Raw genomic sequence first — 14678 nt, 5'->3', positions numbered from 1 at the left:
AAGTAAAAAAAAAAAAAATGTTTATTTATTTTTGAGACAGGGAGAGAGAGCGTGAGCAGGGGGCAGGGGTGCAGACTGAGAGAGGGAGACACAGAATCCGAACCAGGCTTCAGGCTCTGACCTGTCAGCACAGAGCCTGACGGGGGTGTGCGGGTGGGAGGCTCGAACCCAGGAGCTGTTAGATCATTACCTGAGCCAAATTCAGACGCCTAACTGAGCAACCCAGGCGCCCAAGATGAGCCTTATCATTCAATCCTGCCCTAGCACTTGGTTTTCTTTCAAACCTTTGTGATTGTTCAAGTAGCCTATTATGTTTTAATGGCTCGCAATAGTTGAGGGCATGCCAATACCAATCAGGGTCCCAAAGGGGAGGTTCTCAGTCTGCACCTAGATTCAGACTGTTGGAAAGTCAGACCCTCAGGCAGTAACTTTTGCAGTATGCAAATATAGAGCCTTACAGGACTGCAAGGACAAGTGCCTCTGGCCACCAGAGCCAGGTGAGCAAGGGGTTGTCTCCTGGGCAGCTGCAGTAAAGATGAGGCAGCAGACATGCGCAAAAGCTCCCTTTCAGGCGTTAACAGGTGCTCTAGAGCGGGAAGAGGGAGAGCAGGAAGATGGCGCCCGCCAGCCAAATCGCGTCAGAACGAGAGCGCTTCATACCACCCGGTTGTTAAAGTTAAGTAACATATATGGGGTCACATTTTCAGGTGGTTTAGGGGTGCCTGGGTGGCTTTGTCAGTAAAGTGTTGGACTCTTGATTTTGGCTCAGGTCACGGTCTCACGGGAGCCCGGAGTCAGGTTCCGTGCTGGCGTGCGCTCTCTCTCTCTCTCTCTCTCTCAAAATAAATAGATAAAATTAAAAAAAAAAAAGTACAGGGGCACCTGGGTGGCTCGGTCGGTTGGGCGTCCAGCTTCGGCTCAGGTCATGCTCTCACGGTCCGTGAGTTCGAGCCCCGCTTGGGGCTCTGTGCTGACAGCTCAGAGCCTGGAGCCTGTTTCAGATTCTGTGTCACCCTCTCTCTCTGCTCCTCCCCAGTTCATGCTCTGTCTCTCTCTGTCTCAGAAATAAATAAAAGTTAAAAAAAATTAAAAAAAAATTAAAAAAAAATACCGAAAAGATATGCAAGTAAAATCAAGAAATAACTATGGGGCCCACATTTATTTAAAGAATTCCTGAGAATGGATTTGGGCTAAGGTATCTGGAAGTCTTAATTACACAGGATGTATGTATCTTGAAATTAAAACCAAACCAAACTCTACTGCTGGGTCACTGCTAGGTATAAAAGGAACCAAGCAGAATGGATTTTGAATTGAATTTGTGTTTCTTTGTGTTTGTCCCAAGGATAACAAATATATATATGTGTGTGTGTGTGTGTGTGTGTATATATATATGTGTATATATATACATATATATATATACATATATGTGTATATATATATATAATTATTTTGAGAGAAAGAGAGGGAGAGAGTGGGGCGGGGGCAAAGAGAGAGAGGGAGAGAGAGAGAATCCCAAGCAGGTTACACGCTGTCACACAGAGCCTGATGTGGGAACCCCAGAAGGTTCAAGCCAACACTTATGGGCACCACTGGGAATTTCATAGCCACATAACATGAGGGCTGTGAGTGAGAAAAAATTCAAGAGGGATATGGATTTACAGCCTGTTTGGGCAACAGGTTTTTGGTTATGAATTTTTAAGACTGTGAAAAGTCAAGAAACTTCCTTCACATTGTGGAATATATGTAGGAGCAAAACCAGCTATAAAGGGGTTCTTTTAGGCCTGGATGGGGAGAGGGAAGGTGTGTGTGTGTGTGTGTGTGTGTGGTGGATTTTGCGGGGAGCAAGATAGAAGATGGTGATAATTTTTAAAAGGATTATTTGTAAAATGACTTGCAGGCTGATCCATTCTTAGAGAAGTGTTAGGTGAGGAAGAAGCCTAGACAGTGATTATCTGTTAAATTTGTTAATTCAAAGCAGCCTTGAGAGGTGACGAGCGTTCCCCAGGGTCAGAACGCAGGCTGAGGGATGTGGAGAAAAAGCAAGGGACCTTTTCATCTGCATTAGGAAATGCTGAAGGGTGAAATTTAGGGGCTCTTGGGAATGCGTGGACGCTCAGGCTGTGTTTAGCTCCTGTTGGCTCTGATCTTAAGGGCAACTTCCCTATGTTTTCCCCTGGCATCTCCTTTTCTACCTTGTCCCTCCACCTCTCAGCTCTGTGGTTTTGGCCCCTGTGTGCAACACAGGAGACATGCCCACCATGCCGTGCTTGTCTTAGAGAGTCAGTCTTCACCTTTGCGCAGATTTATTTGATCAGTCATTCACAAATACTCATTTAGCACGTGTATTTGTTTACTAATTACAGTACCTGAAATACCAAATGGGACCAGTCTGTGCTCGTGACTTCAGATTGATCATCTTTAAATATTTGTTTTCACTTATTTAATTGGGGTCAAGCAGACATCTGATTTTCTGTTCATAAACATTGTGTATCTCTTTCAAACTAGGGGACTTATATGAATGTAATAAAACGACATTTAAATGTTTTGAAATTATCTTGCGTTTCACAGTTTTGTGATTGTCGTAACTGGATAGTGTTATTATTCTGAGAAAACATTTGGCTTACTTGGAAACATTTCCCAAATTCTTTTTAACTTATGTTTACATCTTGTATTCTCTAACTTCTGTGACGTTAAAACATTTCCTGCTTTATAGAAACATTATTTACTCAGCTTTCTTTTGCAATTTTCAAGAACGGACACTTTTTTTGTAGACACACTTAATAATTTAAAAATTCGGGGCGCCTGGGTGGCTCAGTCGGTTGGGCGTCCGACTTCGGCTCAGGTCATGATCTCGCAGTCCTAGAGTTCGAGCCCCGCATCGGGCTCTGTGCTGACAGCTCAGAGCCTGGAGCCTGTTTCAGATTCTATGTCTCCCTCTCTCTCTGCCCCTCCCCCGTTCATGCTCTGTCTCTCTCTGTCTCAAAAATAAATAAACGTAAAAAAAAAAATTCGATAATAAAATTGGGGTGTGTTGGTGGCTCAGTTGGTTATGCATCCAACTCCTGATTTCGGCTCAGGTCATGATCTGACTGTTGATAAGTTCGAGCCCCACATCAGGCTCCGCATTGACAGTGCAGAGCCTGCTTGTGATTCTCTCTCCCTCTGTTTCTGCCCCTGCTATGTGTAGCGTGCTCTCTTTCTCAAAATAAAGTTAAAAAAATTAGATAATAAAATAATTTATTTCTAGTAAATGGGAGAAGTCATAAATAATTTGTTTTCAGAATTTCAGCTATGACAGTGTGTTAGGCAGAATTTGCAGATGGCTTCTTTAACCTTTGCCCCCCTGGAGTTAGCAAATGATTATATTACACTACATGGCTAAAGAGATTTTGCAGATGTAATTACGGTTATTAATCAGTATAGTATAAAGTAGGGAGATTTTCAGGGTGGGCGCAATCTAGCCTATTATGATTTAAGAGTTTTCTCCAACAGGTAATAGAAAAGTCAAAAATTGGAAGCAAAAAAAGGATTTGACATGTCATTGTTGGCCTTAAGAATGGAAGAGGTCACATGTAAGGACCAGAGAGGAGTCTTGAGCTGCTGACACAGACCCTCAGCTGACAGCAAGGAAACGAGACCTCGGTCCTAAATAACTGAATTCTACCAAGAACATGAATGAAACTGTAAATGGATTCTTTCCCAGAGCCCAACCTTGATCTTAGCCTTGTGAGACCTTATGCAGAAAAACCAATCAGGACCCCTTGGACTTCTGACCTACATAGCTGTGAGATAATCCATGGCTATTGTTTTAATCAGCTGAATTTTTGGTACTTTGTTATGCAGCAGTAGAAAACTAATAGAGCTTAGTTTAGGAGTTTAGATATAGCCTATAGCTGCATTGTGCAATTTGCAAATGGTATGAGAAAAGGTTGGAGGAAGTGTCAGTTATTTTTAATTTTTAAGATTTCCACTTGAGGCTCCTGCCAACTTTGTGGGACTAGTACTGTGACAGACACTGTTGGTTGACTACCCAAATCATTACCTACCCTTCTTTGCTAACGGGACTCCCAATTTTTTTTTTTTCCTTAGAGATCCTTTGATTTCTTTGAAGGTAGGTCCAACCTTGAGTTTATTGGAGAGCAGGCTTATGATCTCAGTCTGGCCAATGTGATGTAAGGAGAAGGCTGTGGGAGGGCTTTGGGAAGGATTTTACTTCTTTTAAAAAAAAAAAATTTTTTTTTAACGTTTATTTATTTTTGAGACAGAGAGAGACAGAGCATGAATGGGGGAGGGTCAGAGAGAGAGGGAGACACAGAATCTGAAACAGGCTCCAGGCTCTGAGCTGTCAGCACAGAGCCCGACGTGGGGCTCCAACTCACAGACCACGAGATCATGACCTGAGCTGAAGTCGGATGCTTAACCGACTGAGCCACCCAGGCACCCAAAGGATTTTACTTCTTGATAGAAGAGGCAGAGGCTGAGGAGAGGTGCTCTGCCTGATGGCCCTATCGGCTTCCTGCCTTTGAATGTGGTGTGATGTGTTGCAGCCAGGCCAAAAGAATCATGGAGACGCTGATTCAGGGTCTTGAATCCTTTGAAGCAGTGGCACTACTCACATCTAGATTTCTTATGTGAGAAAAATCTTTTTTTTTGTTTTTGTTTCAACTATAGTTAATTGAGTTTTTATGATTTTCAGTTGAGGTCATATCTAACAAATACAGAATTTGGGTCATGAAAGTGGAATGGGGCAAGTAGCACACTTTAAGAGGTAGGTTAGAGCTGGCATGGAGGAGCCAACTATCTTAAGCTGGAAACTTTTGACGTGACAAAACATGTAAGTAACCAGTTGCCTGATATATCTTAGAATGCAGACCACATGTTGACAGAGGTTGTAGTGGCATGGGAAATGGAAGGAAAAATTCAGGATGTTTATGTGTGTTGGCTTTTTTTAGTGGCTGTTAACAAAGAAGCCCTATTTGGAGAGGCAAACTTAAGTTAGATAGCTAATCTCTCAACAGAAAGGAGTTTTGCTAAGAAAGGTGCTCCCTGTGACCGCCAATCTAAATGAACAGAGTTCTGTAATTTATATTATTGCAGGGTTGGAGAAGCTGTCTTTGGGACCCCAAGTTAAAACCAGAGGCGAGAAAGTGCCACTCTTAAGACTGATAAAAGTGGAGCTTTTTACCACAAAGACCTGATTGTGTGTGTGAAATGCCGGAGGATTTGGAAGAGCACAGGATCTAGCAGCAGAGAGACAAAAATTCTTAGCCTCAAAGACTATGTCTAGACAAAATCTTTAGCTGTGGTTTCTAATGCAAGGAATTGACCAGAAGCAAATAGACTGACTCAATCAAGTTTTTGAAAGGAACTTTATTGTTAAAGTTAATGCAAGACTCACCTTCAATTGCATGTAATTGTTGAAACTCGCAATCCCTGTGTGTCTGAACTTGTACTAACATGCAGGGGCTGCCAAAATTAGAGAACTTTCTTCTGAATGCTCATCTCAGGTATAGGCATTGAAAATAATGATTAAAGAATATCACTGGAGGGAAGAACCAGAGGTGATGGTAGCAAAAATAGAGAAATTTTCATAAACAGAATTAGGAACTGTCAGATTGACTAACCAGGGAAATTTCTCCATTGAGAGGACAGGTGCTTTCCATTATTTCTTTCCAACAGGATAGAGTATATGTTAGTATTAACTATTAGTCTTTTCCCACCATTGTATATTAGATGTGTTGGAGGCAGATAACCTGTTCTTCAGAGAAAATTTCCAGGCTATGAGAAGATATATCTGGACCAAATGAAGAGGATAGAACATCATAGGTTTAAAGCCATTTTGTCAAGGCAGTTTGTACTACAAGATTAAGATATTGGGGGTCACCTGGGTGGCTCAGTTGGCTAAGTGTGGGACTCTTTATTTTGGCTCACGTCATGATCTCATTCCTGGGTTCAAGCTCTGCGTCGGGCTCCAGTCTCTTTGCCTTTCTCTGTGCCCCTTCCCTGCTTGTGCATGCACGTGCACACCCTCTCAAAATAAATAAATAAACTTAAAAAAAAAATCTGAAACAAATGTTATCAACAAGTAGGAATGGACCTCAATCCAGGTGCTATTTGGTAAAAATACAGCACACCTGGTATGCCCTCCTAGAAAGAGTCCTTTCCATGTCTACCTACTTAACTTATTTGCCCTCAGTAATGCTTGAAGGGGTTCTTTGCTTTGGCCTCTTTTTATGCAGCTGTAAGGTCTCCTTGAAAAGCGCTAAAGTTTTGTTCTTCAATGAATCAGGTATCTTTTATTGAACTATAAAATATAGGTAGCACATTGCAAATAAAATAAGATATGGCCATAATCTGGTCTTGGATTTCCTACTAATCCCTTTAAATTCAGGTGTTAATTGCTGCATTTGCTCGTTCATTCTTTTATTCTTTTATCCATTCACTCAACAAATAACATTATCTTCAGAGTTTATTTATTTATTTTGAGGGAGACAGAGACAGCAAGAATGGGGAGGGGCAGAGGGAGAGAGAATCCCAAGCTGGCACAGAGCCTGACATGGGGCTCGAACTCACAAAACTGAGAGATCATGACCTGAGCTGAAACCAAGAATGAGAGGCTGAACTGACTGAGGCACCCAGGTGCCCCAACAAATAATTTTAAAGAACCGAGTATGAGTCAGAAATTGCTCCAGGCCAGGGGATACCACAGTGAACAAGCTTACATTCTACTTGGGGAGATAAGTAATCAACAAATACCTATTTAAAGCATTAAGTAGTACTAATTGTTAAGAAAAAAAGGCAAGGAGAGATGATAAAAAGTGATGTGAGCTACAGGGCATTTCTATTTTATATAAGTCATCAGGGAAGTCTAATTGGTGAAGGCAATATTTTGGCAGTCTTGAAGAAAGTAAGAGAAAAGTCATGGTGTTATTTGGAGAAAGAGCATTTTAGACAGAAGAAACAGCCAGTGCGAAAGTCCTGTGGCAGAAATGTGTTGAGGATGATCCAGAAACAGCAAGTGGTTATAGTGGCATGACTGGAGCAAGAGGGTGGAAGTGTTGGAGATGGGTCAAAGAGTATCAGGACCTGTCCTGCAAGATAGGCCAGCCCCATTAAAAGGGCATTGTATTTAATTCTGGGATTTAAGGGTGAATCCAAGAGTTGCGAGGTTTGAAATTTTATAACCCGATGGACCTTCTATACACAAAGGAATACAAAATTAGATACACATCTACATACTGATTTGGAATGAAAATAAAAGTCACAAGACATGATCAGTTTTACAGCAGTGACAAAAACCAGTGTAGGGAAGCACAGTGTGCTGCCCCTAATATGCCACTTTGGTGTAAGGATTATTGTGAGCTGAAGACAGTGAGGAACAGGAGAGGCAAAAAATCTCTTTGCCTTTCCAGCTCTCACTACCAGGAAGGGTAAGTCACACCAGGAAGGGTAAAACTCTTAGTTACCAGAGACTCCTGTCAGCCCAGAGATAGAGATCTACATAACACACCTCACTACAACCTTTATTTCCCCCTAAAAGTTTACCTTCCTACAGCTTGCTGTCCCTAACTGCCACAATCCGTTTTTCCTTTGTCTTGTCACTTCTCTACAAATTTAATATTCTTTTTAAGATGCTATATAAGCCCCAGGTTCTAGCCACCCCTTTGAGTTCCTCATCACCGAGTTAATAATTACCTCATCATTTCTGGCTAACCTCTCTTTGTTTGCCTCTTAACATTATTTTGTAATACCATGTTCTATAGGGAGAATAGAAAGAAAATACAGTCTTTAGTTTATTTGGTCAAAATTTATTTTTTATTCTCAGTGTAGAAAAATTCCCTTTGGTTTCACAACTCATTATTGGTAATGCCATGTACATTTTTAGGATTGTTGTCAAATTCGGGACAACTTTTTTTTCTTGGAATTTGCATTTTATTTTATTTTACTTATTTTTTGGCTTGTTCTTTTTCTTAATCTCATTTTTTTAAATATAATTTGTCAAATTGGCTTATATACAACACCCAGTGCTCATCCCCACAAGTGCCCTCCTTAATGCCCATTACCCATTTCCCCCTCTCCCCCCTACCCACCTCCCATCCACCCTCAGTTTGTTCTCTGTATTTAAGAGTCTCTTGTGGTTTACCTCCTTCCCTCTCTGTTTGCAACTGTTTTTTTCTCCTTCCCTTCCTCCACGGACTTCTGTTAAGTTTCTCAAGATTTGGGAAAGCTTTTCGAATTTCTTTCTTATACGAACAAGAAGATTTATAAGAACTTTACATAGACTGGCTTCTGGCTCCATACATTTCAAACTCCTCTCTCCTTTCTGGTGTGATGATGAGTTTCTGTCTGACAACCTCTAGCCCTGAACTTTGAATACTGTGTCACAGTATTTGCTGGCACAGAGAGTAGAAGTATTCTTGGAAGCCATTTCTATACCAGCAAAAACTTAACACTGAAATAAAGTATGAACCATGATAATATATCCCACTGACTCAAACTAAATGCTTCTCTAACCCAACGTCTCCTTAACTGGGTCCCTACATATCTGTTCTAGCAACACTTGAGTCGAAGAGAACTGTGGCCGAAGGGAAATTGAAAATAGACAGTTGTGGTTAAACTGTCTCATGGTTGCCAATTCAACAAAAACAAAAATGTGTGAATATACTGCCAGGTCTTCGGAAGGACTGTGTGCAAGTGAAGGCCCTGAATCAGCAGCTTTATTAGCTTCAAGGAAAATCTTCCTCTGGTAAAAGGTGAAGAGTTGGAGAGTTTTAAGCAAAGTTGTAACGTGATCTAAGTGCTGTTGTAAAAGGACCTGTTTGCAGAGTAGACTAGAGGGGAGCAAGCTTGGAAGCAGGAGTTCTGTGCAGAGGTTGAAGTTCAGGCTGCTGAGGGAAAGTAAGAAAGCAGACAAAACTCATTCTCTGAGTTCTAGGAACGCGGACTCTGTTATCCACTAAGCTGTGGATGTTTTTCCTGAGAATTCATGCCTGCTCATGTCAGACTGGTTTCCTTCCTCAGTTATTGTTTATTCAGTGATTATAGAGAATTCTCTTAATATTTTCAAATGTTCCACATCTTTAAAGTCCAAATTTCATCAACAATATTTTTATTACTATAGCTATTTATGTTTTGATTTGCTGCTGCATAGATGCCTTCCGTGCTGGGTGAATGATCCTTTCTTTACCTATACAATTTCAATTCATAATATCAAGGCAATCGTGTGTGGGCTGAGAGCTACCCCGAGGACTCTTTACTATTACTTACAAACCTTAGAACCTGGCCATTTACCACTTTATATTATCAAATATTCCTTTGGCTGATGAGTTCATATTGAAGTGTCTTGCTGCATAATGGGGGTTAGTAAACTAGGCTTTACTAATGTTAGGCTTTGCAGGTCATATGGTCTCTGTCAGAACTACTCACCAATGCTGTTGTAGCACTAAAGTAGCAATTGCAGTTAGGCAAAGAAATGGACCTGGCTGTGTTCCAATATAATTTTACTTACAAAAACAGGCTGGGATCCAAATTTGGTTTATAGGATACAGTCTGCTGACCCTTGCTTTAGAGTTTTCCTCTCTTTCATGTTATGAGTCCCAAATCTTAAACTCACTTAACCTCTATAAGCCTATTGTCTCTGTCTTTAAAATAAGGACCCTAATATATGCCCTGTTTACCACACAGCATTGTTATAATGGTCAAATGAAATATAGGTTGTAGAAGTCTGTTGTAAATTTTAAAGTAGCATACATCTGTATATTTATCTTTTCTACCACTTTGCAACACATTTTGTTTCTGCCCCTTCCACCCAAAGCCCACATATAAACACTCAATCACAAGGGAAAATTATGGCTTGCTTCTTTATCTTTAATCCTGGGACTTAATGTCAAATACTGGCTCCCTAAAATGTCACCAAAACTACCTTTTATTGCACAGAGCTGAGTTTGTTCTTATTGTGGGAAGGGAAAACATAGCCGTGATGTAGTCTTAATGGAGCCTCAGAAGAAGGAGGGCAAAGTTAGGATATTTATTGAGATTTCTAAGACCTCCCTAGATGAAGGTGGGTTTTTCATTGCAGGGACTTGGTTAGGAGTGGATACGGATCATGAGATAATAGTCTAGGATTGGTGGACATTAACATGGTGAGGGTTTTGAAGAGAGAGTCCAAGAGTCTTAGGGTATATACTATAATTTCATACTTTGTTAGAGAGAGAATGAGCACAAGAGGGGGAGATGGACAGAGAGAGAGAGAGAGAGAGAGAGAGAGAGAGAGAGAATCTTAAGCAGGCTCCAAGCTCAGAGCCCTACATGGGCCTTGATCCCATGACCCTGGAATCATGACCTGAGCTGAAATCAGGAGTGGGATGCTCAACAGACTGATCCACACAGGAAACCTAAGAATAATATTATTTGTATGTTTTATTTTGGAGGCAAGTTTCCTGGAATAATAAAGTTACATTGATTAATGCATTGGAATGTTAAAGTCCTATTGATACAGTCATTATGCTGTGTATGTGTAGATGGTTTTAGTTCTCACTTAGATTTATTGGAGGTATTTTGTGAGAAGGAAAAGAGGTAAAAGTAGGTAGGATAGTAGGATTTACTTAGAAAAGCACAGAGAGGGGCCCCTGGGTGGCGCAGTCGGTTAAGCGTCCGACTTCAGCCAGGTCACGATCTCGCGGTCCGTGAGTTCGAGCCCCGCGTCGGGCTCTGGGCTGACGGCTCAGAGCCTGGAGCCTGTTTCCGATTCTGTGTCTCCCTCTCTCTCTGCCCCTCCCCCGTTCATGCTCTGTCTCTCTCTGTCCCAAAAATAAATAAATGTTGAAAAAAAAAAAATTAAAAAAAAAAAAAAAAAAAATAGAAAAGCACAGAGAATGACTAGAAGACACAGAGAAGAGAGGAAGAGGTTAGCAAGACCGAGAAGAGCTTTTCAAGCAGTTTAAAGAAAATTTTGTAAGAGAAGAAAAAATTGGCAGGATGTAAGTTCTGTCAGAATGTCAACAATTGGAGAGGTGCCTGGGTGGCTCAGTCAGTTGGGAGTCTGACTTCGGCTCAGGTCATGATCTCATGGTTCCTGAGTTTGAGCCCTGCATTTGGGCTCACTGCTGTCAGTGTGGAGCCTGTTTCCGATCCTCTGTTCCCCAACTCCCCCCCCCCCCGGCCCTCCCCACGCACTTTATCTCTCTCTGTCCCTTCCGCCCCCCGCTCAAAAATGAATAAGCATTAAAAAGAAAGATTTAGGGGCCCTTGGGTGGCTCAGTGGGTTAAGCTGATAATGAAATAATAGTCTAGGATTGGTCTGTGCTGACACTCAGAGCGGAGCCTGGTACAGATTCTGTCTCCCTTTTTCCCTGCCCTTCGACCACTTGTTCTCTCTCTCTCTCTCTCTGTCTCTCAAAAAGTGAATAAACATTAAAAAAATAGAAAAAAAGATTTAGAATGTCAACAAAATATAAATTGACAAATATACATTGCTTTTAATTAATTGTTCTGGCCGGAGAGTTTTATATTTGCTGAATATGTGTCAAGATTGGAAAATGTGTTTTTGGGAGGTTACTTTTTTGATATTAAATATGTATACATATATATATTTTTTCATGGAAGAAAATCTTGAATATCTAAATAAGCAGTTAGAATAAATATAACTTCCCCCCCCCCCGATTTTAAGTTAATTTTTAAAAAATTTATATCCAAATTAGTTAGCATATAGTGCAACAATGGTTTCAGGAGTAGATTCCTTAATGCCCCTTACCCATTTAGCCCATCCCCCCTACCCCTCCAGTAACCCTCTGTTTGTTCTACATATTTAAGAGTCTCTTATGTTTTTGTGCCCCTCTGTGTTTTTTATTATTTTTCCTTCCCTTTGGTTCATCTGTTTTGTGTCTTAAAGTCCTCATATGAGTAAAGTCATATGATATTTGTCTTTCTCTGACTAATTTCACTTAGCATAATACCCTCTAGTTCCAGCCACGTAGTTGTGAATGGCAAGATTTCATTCTTTTTGATTGCCGAGTAATACTCCATAGTATACATATATATACCACATCTTCTTTATCCATTCATCCATTGATGGACATTTGGGCTCTTTCCATACTTTGGCTATTGTTGATAGTGCTGCTATAAACATTGAAGTGCATGTGCCCCTTCTAAACAGCATACCTGTATCCCTTGGATAAATACCTAGTAGTGCAATTACTGGGTCATAGGGTAGTTCTATTTTTAATTTTTTGAGGAACCTCCATACTGTTTTCCAGAGTGGTTACAACCAACTTGCATTCCTACCAACAATGCAAAAGAGATCCTCTTTCTCTGCATCCTTGGCAACATCTGTTGTTGACCGAGTTGTTAATGTTAGCCATTCTGACAGGTGTAAGGTGGTATCTCCTTGTGGTTTTGATTTGTATTTCCCTGATGATGAGTGACGTTGAGCATTTTTTCATGTGTCGGTTGGCCATCTGGATGTCTTCTTTGGAAAAGTGTCTATTCATGTCTTTTGCCCATTTCTTCACTGGATTATTTGTTTTTTGGGTGTTGAGTTTGAAAAGTTCTTGACAGATTTTGGATACTAACCCTTTATCTGATAGTGCAAATATCTTCTCCCATATTGTCGGTTGCCTTTTAGTTTTGCCGATTGTTTGCTTTGCTCTGCAGAAGCTTTTTACTTTGATGAGATCCCAATAGTTCATTTTTGCTTTTGTTTCCCTTGCCTCTGGAGAGTGTTGAGTAAGACTTTGCCGTAGCCAAGATCAAAGAGGTTTTTGCCTGCTTTCTCCTTGAGGATTTTGGTGGCTTTCTGTCTTACATTGAGGTCTTTCATGCATTTTGAGTTTATTTTTGTGTCTGGTATAAGAAAGTGGTCCAGGTTCATTCTTTTGCATGTCACTGTCCAGTTCTCCCAGCACCACTTGCTGAAGAGACTGTCTTTATTCCATTGGATGTTCTTTCCTGCTTTGTCAAAGATGAGTTGGCCATATGTTTCTGGGTCCATTTCTGGGTTCTGTATTCTGTTCCATTGATCTGAGTGTCTGTTTTTGTGCCAGTACCATACTGTCTTGATGATTACAGCTTTGTAGTATAGCTTGAAGTCTGGGATTGCGATGCCTCCTGCTTTGGTTTTCTTTTTCAAGATTGCTTTGGCTATTCGGGGTCTTTTCTGGTTCTATACAAATTTTAGGATTCTTTGTTCTAGCTCTGTGAAGAATGCTAATATTATTTTGATAGGGATTGCATTGAATATGTAGATTGCTTTGGGTAGTATTGACATTTTAAGAATATTTGTTCTTCCTATCCAGGAGCATGGAATCTTTTTCCATTTTTTTGTGTCTTATTCAATTTCTTTCATAAGCTTTCTATACTTTTCAGTGTATAGATTTTTCACCTCTTTGGTTTGATTTATTCCTAGGTATTTTATGGATTTTGGTGCAATTGCAAATGGGATCGATTCCTTGATTTCTCTTTCTCTTGATTCATTGTTGGTGTATAGGAATGCAACCGATTTCTGTGCATTGATTTTATAACCTGCAACTTTGCTGAATTCATGAACTAGTTCTAGCAGTTTTTTGGTGGAATCTTTAGGGTTTTCCATATAGAGTATCATGCCATCTGCGAAGAGTGAAAGTTTGACCTCCTCTTGGGCGATTTGGATGCCTTTTATTTCTTTGTGTTTGATTGCAGAGGCTAAGACTTCCAATAATACTATGTTGAATAACAGTGATGAGAGTGGACATCCCTGTCTTGTTCCTGACCTTGGGGGGAAAGCTGTCAGTTTTTCCCTATTGAGGATGATATTAGCGTTGGGTCATTCATATATGGCTTTTATGATCTCGAGGTATGCTCCTTCTATCCCTACTTTCTTGAGGGTTTTTATCAAGAAATGATGCTGTATTTTGTCAAACGCTTTCTCTGCATCTATTGAGAGGATCATATGGTTCTTGTCCTTTCTTTTATTGATGTGATCAATCACATGAATTGTTTTCGGATATTGAACCAGCCCTGCATCCCAGGTATAAATCTACCACTTGGTCATGGTGAATAATTTTTTTAATGTATTGTTGGATCCGGTTGGCTAATATCTTGTTGAGGATTTTTGCCTCCATGTTCATCAGGGAAATTGGTCTATAGTTCTCCTTTTTAGTGGGGTCTCTGTCTGGTTTTGGAATCAAGGTAATGCTGGCTTCATAGAAAGAGTTTGGAAGTTTTCCTTCCATTTCTATTTTTTGGAAGAGCTTCAAGAGAATAGGTGTTAACTCTTCCTTAAATGTTTGGTAGAATTCCCCTGGAAAGCCATCTGGCCCTGGACTCTTGTTTTTTGGCAGGTTTTTGATCACTAATTCGATTTCCTTACTGGTTATGGGTCTATTCAAATTTTCTATTTCTTCCTGTTTCAGTTTTGGTAGTGTATATGTTTCTAGGAATTTGTCCCTTTCTTCCAGATTGCCCATTTTATTGGCATATAATTGCTCATAATATTCTCTTACTGTTTTTATTTCAGCTATGTTGGTTGTGATCTCTTTCACTCTTGATTTTATTTATTTGGGTCCTTTCCTTTTTCTTTTTGATCCAACTGGCTAGTGCTTTATCAATTTTGTTAATTCTTTAAAAGAACCAGCTTCTGGTTTCATTGATCTGTTCTGTTTTTTTTTTTTTTTTTTTTTTTTTTGGTTTCGATAGCATTAATT

The 14678-nt window shown here is 40.3% G+C and overlaps 1 protein-coding gene across 2 annotated transcripts in view; it reads left to right on the top strand.

Annotated features, from left to right (window-relative positions):
* Positions 1 to 402: 402 nt before the first annotated feature.
* Positions 403 to 14678, top strand: part of LOC147580166 (uncharacterized) — a 546857-nt gene continuing 532581 nt past the window's right edge. The window contains exon 1 of one of the 2 annotated variants that reach the window (XM_086710328.1): positions 403 to 680. In XM_086710328.1, the coding sequence (XP_086566454.1) occupies positions 550 to 680 (131 nt within the window). In that variant the 5' untranslated portion in view covers positions 403 to 549. The remainder of the gene's footprint in view (positions 681 to 14678) is intronic. The other variant, XM_086710329.1, reaches the window with a different exon arrangement.

Source organism: Puma concolor, chromosome B3 (genome assembly GCF_028749965.1).
Source record: "Puma concolor isolate L17-30 chromosome B3, mPumCon1.1.hap2, whole genome shotgun sequence".
Taxonomy (NCBI): Eukaryota; Metazoa; Chordata; class Mammalia; order Carnivora; family Felidae; genus Puma; species Puma concolor.
The sequence above is the reverse complement of the archived record's forward strand: the minus strand, read 5'-3'. Positions and strand labels throughout refer to the sequence as shown.